Source organism: Melanotaenia boesemani, chromosome 17, assembly GCF_017639745.1.
Source record: "Melanotaenia boesemani isolate fMelBoe1 chromosome 17, fMelBoe1.pri, whole genome shotgun sequence".
In the NCBI taxonomy this organism is placed as follows: Eukaryota; Metazoa; Chordata; class Actinopteri; order Atheriniformes; family Melanotaeniidae; genus Melanotaenia; species Melanotaenia boesemani.
Window position 1 is genome coordinate 30,193,605 of NC_055698.1, and position 9,011 is coordinate 30,202,615.

The window sequence follows — 9,011 nt, forward strand, 5'->3', positions numbered from 1 at the left end:
CTCATCCTCTCAGCAGTTTTGGAAGGATTTCCTGTTTTTTTGCTGCATCACTTGGTGCCATGTTGTCTCCACTTGTTAATAACTGTCCTTCATCCTGCACTTTGGATAATCCTAATTAACTTTTTTCAGTTTCTTATAGATTCCAATAACTTTTACCTCTAAGATTTCATTATTTCTAAGGTTTTGCTGTGTTTTGTAGTTTTTGGCTAAATTAACTTTATTTAGTCACTCCTGTGTATACTAGATATTATTTAAAATAAAACTGAATATGATTTATTGATGCTGAACACATAAAAAGGTTGGTACAGAGTAAGGCTGATTCATACTGAGAAGTTGAAGGAGGTAGTTTCACTGATGAAGGAAAAGGTGGTAGCTGTTAACAGGATGTGTGGGATCAAAGCTGTTTTATCTGAAGATTTTCAACCTTCAGAGGAAGATTTGATTTTCTGACTGCAGCACAGTGTTAATACATAATGAAGATCCTACAGTAGTCCTACGACTGTAAAAATGGTAGATTCTTATGATGAAATATGAAAACAAGTTCACAAATGTGAAATCTTTAACTCATTTTTGTAAAGGTCCACCTGTTCAGCTGCTTGTTAACGCAAACATCTAAGCAGCCAATCACACAGCAGCATGCAGTCATGTAGACATGATGAAGACTACGTGCTGAGGTTCAAACTGAGCATCAGAATGAGGAAGAAAGGGGATTTAAGAGACATTGAACATAGCATGGTTGTTGGTCTGAGTATTTACCTGAATTTTCACACACAACCATCTCTAGTGTTTCCAGAAAATGGTCTGAAGAAGAGAAAACATCCAGCGAGCAGCAGTTGTCTGGACCAGGATGTCTTGTTGATGTAAGAGTAGAATGTGCAGACTGGTTGGAGATGATAGAAAGCACCGGTTCCAACCAAGATCTGCAGAAAAGCATCTCTGTACACACAACATGTCCAGCCTTGAAACAGATGAGCTACAGCAGCAGAAGACACACCGGGTGCCTCCTGCCAGCTAAGAACAGGAAACTGAGGCTACAATTCACACACACTCACCAACACTGGACAATAGAAGATGGAGAAACGTTGCTGGTCTGATGAGTCTCCATTTCAGCTCCACATTCAGATGCTCGACTCAGAATCTGCTGGAAACATCATGAAAACATGGATCCATCCTGCCTTGGATCAACGCTTCAGGCTGCTGCTGGTGTAATGGTGGGGGGAGATTTTCTTGGCCCACTTTGGACCCCTTAGTACCAACGTGGCCTGGTTTAACCAGCACAGCCTACCTGAGTATTGTTGCTGACCATGTCCATCCCTTTATGACCACAGTGGAGCATCTTCTGATAAGGTGTACAGTGAGTGTATTTCGGTGTTGAAATTCTCAGGTTTTTGCCAGTCAGTGAAATTCAGTCATCAGTAAGACACATTAAACATGGCCTGGATTGCCACACTGTTCATTCTGCTCTGTTTCTGGGTTTTAATAAATGTAGATGAGCATCTCCTTGTTTTGAATATGAGAACCACATTGTAGCAGTCGTTGGGTTAAGCCACATTTCACATGTAAATTCTGTCTCAGCAGTTCAACTGTTCACCTGCATCACCAAAGCAGAACAAGTTTAAGGGATAAAGAATAAATATAATAAGGCAGAGCAAGTGACGGTAAAAGTGTTCATGACCTGAACCACCGATGTTTGTGTTATAATTTACCATCATTTACTCAACATAATCCTAATTTGTAGTTTCTGTACTTCATTAGATAAAACTCAGCCAGGTCTCTATTTTCATGAATGGCATTTATGTTAATATTACATCTTTAATTTACAGTCACATAAGAAACAACATATACTATTTTTCATTTTAAAGGTTTTATGTATGAGATGTTTTTTTATTACCTGTTTGCTTCAGTTCATTGAGGTTTGCAGGATCTGAAGGTCCCAACACAACATTTTATCAGGTTGAGGTCTGGACTTTAACTGGATGTCAACTGCTTGATTCTTCTATTTTTCAGGCCTTCTAGATTTGCTGCGGAGTTTAGGATCATTGTGCTGTTGCAGGAACCAGTTTCAGCCAAGCTTTAGTTGTCAGACAGATGGTCTCACATTTGACTCCTGTGGCTCCAGATCATCATCCCTCCACCACCGTGCTTGACAGTTGGTATGAAGTGTTTGTGCTGATGTGCTGTGTTTGGTTTTTGTCTATTCTGACCAAATATCTTCACTTTGATCTGATGTGTCTAAAAGACATAGTTCCAGAAGTCTTGTGGTTTGTTCGGATGCAGCTTTGCCAGCCTGAGCTGTCCTGCCATGTTTTTAGTGAGAAGAAACTTCCTCTTGCATCCCCTCCAAACAATGTCATGAACTTTAACATTTAACATGTTCACTGAGACCTAGAGAGTCTGAGATGTAGCTTATAATGTTTTTTTGTTGTTGTTGTTGTTTTTCCCCCCAGTTTCTCTGAGTTTTGTAGAGTCTGACCTTGGACTGAACTTGCTGTAACATCCTCTCCTAGGAAGACTGGCAAGTGACTTTAATGTTTTCCACTTGTGAACAATCTCTCTGTCTGCAGATTGAGTTTGGAAATGACCTCCTTTCCTAGAATGATGGGCAGCAACAGTTAAGTTACATTGCAGTAACGCACATCTGAGTGCTGCAGATCAACAAACTGACAGAACTCCTGCTTTTATATGTCAATCAATTATGTGCAAAGAGGGTAAATGTTCTGTTGTTCATCTGAGGTTGTCTTCATGACCTGGTAAAGACCAGAAGATGGGCCCAGATTCAGACAGTAAATGAAGTAATATGAATTATGTCATACTAAAAAGTTATAGAACACTAGTTTAATTTTTGATCATGAAGGTGTTCAATCTCGTCACACATTCACAGGTTAGACTTTCACATGTGGTCATAACAGTGCAGCTGGCTGGAGGTAAAACTCAGGTTTTAATACTATTTACTGATAAAAGCTGTGAGTTTATGGTTTGATTTCAGAGCCAAAAGTTACAGAAACATGTAGAGAGCCTATAAAACTCTGTTCCTCCAGGTTGGTGTGAACTAGGCTCCTAATTTCTCCCCAGACTTCATGTCTCTGCATGACTGCTAATGGCAACACACCTAAAATGTAAATACATGTGAAAACACAGCACCACATCTGTGTCTGACGCTTGCCTGTCTCCCTGAGGTTCAGACACCTCAAGACGCAGAGCTCTGGTAACCGCGGTGATGCAGACGGCCACTCTGTAGCTATAGAAACCAAACTGCGCAGCCCTGGTGTGTGGTAGGTGGCCGACGCGCTTGCGGTTGGCTGGATGGCTGGTGTTGTCTGGCTGGCTGATCACCGCAGCCCTGGTGTGATGTCTGTTGCCATCGTGCTCTCAACTTGAGCCAAAAAGAGCAAGACTCATGCATATTGCAGAACCTATAGGCTGCTTCCCGCTCAGCCAGCCCAGCCAAACCTACACAAACACAGTGCCATCCAATCTCAACCCAGCTCAGACAAACTCTGTCTCAATCCAAACCCATCCAAGCGTAACTGTGTGCAGCCAAGCCCACCACTCTCCACCCAGTATTTGATATTTTATATTCTAGCCATCTTTTAGCCAACTCTCTCGCCTCCACAGCATCACAGAACTGCAAACAGTGGAAGAAGTCATCTTAATTGTGGGTGGCAGGATCACCCTGTGGGCAGAGGGAACGTCTTAAAGCTGAAAGGTCACAGACTTGATTATATTGACAACTGATTTGTCTGTCACTCTACTGTTGAAATGTTTCAGGAAGACTGAACCACAAAACCCTCAGCCTTGGATACTTTAACAGAGTTTTCAAAGAACCAAAACCACCAAATTACAAATAAAGTGTAAAAGATAAAAATGTAAATCAGAAAAACTTAAAAATATCACAGTAGAGGACAAAGGAAGCAGCCAAACCCTCATAGAGATGCAATCTTTTAGTCTGTTTCAAGTTTTTAGCTGTAGAAAAATGGAAGTCCAAGTCCTGAAGCAGCCAAACTCAGACAAGTGTGGACACACAACAGAGCTTGTGAAGCACATGACAGCAGACTATACATGTCAGCTTAAACATATACAATATATTCAAACAACAAGAACAAGAGGATAAAGGGAAAAGAGGGAAAGACGGCTGCTGTGTCTCAGGTCTGTTTAACTGTCAGCAGTCCGTGTAGGAAACAGGACAGAGTGATGAAGAACAGAAGCACAGGAGGAAAAGGGAGAGGATGACGGGAGAAAAGGAAGTGAAAGAGTAGATAAATGTGGAGCTGAAAGCAGCCAACCTGCCCTGAGCAGAGAGGCTGTGAACGATCCCAGCAGGAAAAACACTCCTGAACCTGATGCTTTCCATCCAAACCACAAACGTTTAAATCAACACTGAAGTGAATCTAAGCACCTAGTTTGTATTTTTATTGGCCCATCGCGGCATAAATGCTGTCAGTTTTACATATTTTTATATCTTTGCCGTCAACAAACAGTAAAATTACATGAATGAACTACTGTGAGACTAAAAGGCAAAGAGCCTTTTAGCATCACTAAACTACAATAAATTAAATTTTACATTTAATGAAGTTTGCTAGGTAAACACAGTAAGATGAAATGTGACATTTAAATGAGAATTTAACAATCATAAAATATTTGTGTTAATGCCACTTATTTGTGTGTTTAACTTGAGGATCTCATTTTCTAAAGCTTTGGTGTCTGTGGAGTGGCTGACCAGAGTGGTAGTCTGTATTTTTAAAAAGAGGGACTAGAAAATGTGCTCCAACTACGGGGGAACCACGCTGTTCAGCCTCCCTGGAAAAGTTTACTTCATGTTGTTGGAAAGAAAGCTGTGACCCATCACCGAACCCTAGATTCAGGAGGAGCAGGTTTGAGAGCCATGAACCAGATCTTCACCCTTGGAGAGTTACTGAGAGTTTCATTGGACAACATCCAGCAAGTATTTTGTAGATCTGGAGCAGGCTTTCAACCATGTTCGCTGAGAGATCGGGGTTTAACTACCAGAGCTGCTGTTGTGGGTGTTAGCCCTTTGAGCCATGTGCCTACTTTTTAAGGTTCTAATCAAAAGATTGCATACTCATAATGAAATGAGTATATCTCTGCAACCACAAGGTCTATTTGAGTCTCAATTTTGGTCCACTTGCAAGTGAATTCTGGTGCGATTGACCATAGCACAATATGCTGGATAGCTAGCTGCCTCTTCAGCGCCTCATACTGGACAAAATCCTGTGAAAACCACATTAGATGTGAACATAGAATTTCTTCATTTCTTGTTTGTGTTGTTCTTACTCTCAGATGTGCGTCGCTTTGGAGAAAAGTGTCTGCTAAATGACTGTAGACCACCAAAGTTAAAACAGAAACAGAAAGACTGCAAATTTATTGTTGCTCCATTGTTTATTTGAGGCGAATGCGCTGGTTTGGTCCTGGCCAACCAATGACCCAGATTTTCTTCTTCTTTTTTCTTGGTTAGCTGTTGTGTTAAGGAATAACCCCCCCTAGTGAGCAGTTGTTGTCACTGTGCAGAGTTAAAGAAAAACGAAAGGAAGATACAAAATTTTTCAGAATTCCCCGCCCAATCAAACGGAGCCCCCCAGACTCTACCGGTGTGACTGCTCCCTCAGACTCAAACCAAAGCAAACAAACCAGCAATTTCTGGAAAAATATAAAGATTGATTCTTTTGGATTTATGAAGCTATAGCTACAAACTTTTACTTACAGTCACAGTACAATTATCTCTTATTAAGATCGGTTGTGATGAATGGGAAGCAGAACAAATTTAGAGAAGCTTTACTAAGCTTTGGTTGAGATCTCCAAAATGTACATTTTGGCGCAATTTGGTCATCTGTTCTCAACATCCCCCAATTGGGGAACTTGTGTTTTAAAAGGTCTGTATAATAAAAATAAAAGCTCTATTCACATCCTTGGTTCAATATCAATCTCATTAATGATGCATGACGGACTCTGTCAAGGCTGTCAATAGTCACCATTTCTGTTTTTGGTCTTCATGCACAAGATCTCAGGGAGAGCAAAGTGTCTGGTTTGAGAGTCTCAGATTTTTGTCTCATCTCTATGCAGATGATGAGCTTCTACTGGCCTCTTCAAGCCACACGAAAAAAGTTCTGCTCGGCTGAGTTGAGAGCAATCCACAAGAACTCCCAAACCAGAGCTGCAGCTTTGAGAATTTATGAAACAAGCTTATCGGGGACAAAACAAACTTTCTTCTTGTTCTTGTCACCTCAAGAATAAGAAGCTCTCTGTTCTTGAAGAGTATGTAACAAGCATAAGGAGCTCGAGTATCTGGGGGAAACTAGGAGTAGAGCTGCTGCCCAATTAGGATAAGACCTGTGGGAGGACCCATGACATGCTGAGGGGGAGATATACTGTATAAACCTCCTGGCCTGGGAATGCCTTGGGGTCCCTTAGGGGGTGCCGGAGAGTGTTGCTGGGGAGAAGAATGTCTGGGTTTCCTCCTAAACCTTATACTTCTGTTACTCTTAGATAAGCAGAAGATGGATGGATGGATGGATGGATGGATGGATGGATGGATGGATGGATGGATGGATGGATGGATGGACGGACGGATGGACGGATGGATGGACGGATGGATGGATGGATGGAAAAAAAATTGGAATCGACTTATTAGGCCAAAAAGAAAAATTGTGAATTAGAATCAGAATCAATCCAGAAAATTGCAATAGATGCATTTCCCATTTTTCACCAATATTTAATTTGTAGATTTAATTGACAACTATGTTGTCCAAATTGTCAAAATAAAAAAAAATTTAACAAATAAGTAAAACTAATCAATAAATTGTGTCTTTTGGCCTTTAAGTTTTATTTATGTAATAATTTGCAAAACAAAAAGCAAAAATAAAGGAAAACAAAGCTGTGGAAAGTCAAACTGAATCGTATTGTAGTATTGTACTGTATTAAATCTTGTAATGAAATAAATACTATAAACAGCACACTGATGTTTGCATCCAGTATTTATGGATCAACCACGAGCAAAAATAATTGATCTGTGGAAGCCACAGTGCATAAATACGGAAAAACAAAACAAAGTTGAGTGGAGGTAGCGTTGTTTTAAATTAGTAATATATTATTACAGTATTAACAAGGTATGAAGCTGCTTTATATAAACTGGAACCTGATTGATGATTAAACTTAACAAGGCAAACTTTGCCTTTCAGCAGCCTACAAAGGCCTTCTAGGAAATACAAATCTGAAGCAGGACGAACACATCGAGTCTTATAATACACACAAGGTTGCCGTTTCCTTCAGCACACAGACGGTGTGTTTCCATATCGACACATGACAGAGTAGTCTGGGTATTTATGGAGTGTATTATGGGAGGAAGTGGTGCAGAGTGCCAATAGCAATAGGAAGAGGGAGTTCCTCCAGAGATAGTCGGAGGAGACTGTTAACACATGCACGCTGAGCTCTATATAGCCTGACACCGTTCCACACATACCTGACTCTCACTCTGGCTGCTGGCTGCTCCTCTTCCTCATCTCTATTTCCACTCAATCTTTCACTCCCTCTCTTCCTCCTCCTCCCTCCTCCTTTCATTTCCATCTCACACTCTGCTCTCCATCCTGCCAACTCATACTTCTCTACTTTATCCCCCGTCTGTCTGCTCGACCTCTCGGGTTTCCCTTACTCATGCTCTTCTCCCTCTTCATTACAGACTTGGCACAGTGCTGCAAATAGGTCAAATATAACTTTCACATTCCTCTCAGCAGTCCCTCGTCCTCCCTGGGGGCTGAATGTGGCCCCTCCAACTGCTTCTCTCTACATATTTAAGGTGTATTAAAAGTATTGAATCTGTGCGGAAGATTAAATACCTGTTTTGATCACTTGGTGAGTTTGTTTTATAGAAAACTTACTGAGAAATGAATAGTTTATTTCCATAGAAAGTAGTTGAAATGAGACTGTTAATCCAAATTCAGAGTAAAGAAGGCTCTGGAACAAAGGGACAAAATCCCTGAAGGATAGTCTTTGAGTTTTATCCCATTATTAGAGAACATTCACGAGTGATGAGAGGAAAAGCGATAGCATTTACAATGCCTGGAACTCCAGTACCACAAGGTTGTCTCCATCTTTGTTAAATGTGTGTATATTATGTTTATGTTGTCTTTTTTACCTTTTTACCTTGACTTGTAATTCTAGTTCAGTTTGAGAGCCTTTGGGATTTTATGTTTTTATTGTAGTGTCTCTTTGTTTTAATCTGTTTTAGTAATTTTGTTGTACTTAGTTACTTTGCTTCTATGCTTTGACATTGACATTGTATTTGGATGCCAATGATTTGGAGCCTGTTTTGGTACGTTACGATGCCAAGACAGAAAGTCTCAGTCACAAATTAGCTTGTTCTACTCAATATGTGTCTTCTGTCCCATCAAAACCCGAATGAACATGTTAACAAGCTTTAAAAAAAATTAATTTTAAGCCAAGGGGATCCTTCTTACCCATGTTTTTATTTTAAATTCTTATTACAGACTTGGCAATGAACTGCAAATGGGTCAAACATGAAGGTGGAGGAGGTGGAGGAATACAAGTACCTCAGAGTTCAGCTGAATGCAACACCAAGGCTGTTTGTACATCTTCTGTTATGCAGCTTTGCAACCATCTTCTAGGGCAGTAGCATCAGAGTCAGAAACTTAAGGTGGATTTATACTCGTGCGGCGTCTGCATGCGGTTGGTTATGGCGTAGCTGAGTTTGTTCGTGCACTAGAGCATTAGAGTACATGTTGTTTTGGTGTTGTGTCGCAGTTTCTCCTCCTAATCTGGAGGTGGCAGCAGGGGTGGTATCAGCCGGTAAACTCACCATGTCGGAGTTCTTTTGATGGTTCACCTCAGCCCGGTGGGTATTTCCTGTTTTAAAACAACAATGCCGTTCAGAATGGTTCTGTGTCTTTATTAGCTTGTGGAAGAAAAAGAAATAATTCGATCACCCTCTATTCAACTTGATCATCTGGGTGTTGTTTTAAAAAATGGCGGTTACTACACAA

At 40.7% G+C, this 9,011-nt stretch overlaps 1 protein-coding gene across 1 annotated transcript in view; it reads left to right on the top strand.

The window, feature by feature from the left end:
* The window catches only part of LOC121628256 (POU domain, class 2, transcription factor 2), a 108,336-nt gene extending 105,845 nt beyond the window's left edge, over positions 1-2,491 (top strand). Inside the window, exon 19 of the mRNA XM_041967256.1 lies at positions 2,448-2,491. Coding sequence (XP_041823190.1) covers positions 2,448-2,472 — 25 coding nt within the window. The 3' untranslated portion in view covers positions 2,473-2,491. The remainder of the gene's footprint in view (positions 1-2,447) is intronic.
* Positions 2,492-9,011: the final 6,520 nt, after the last annotated feature.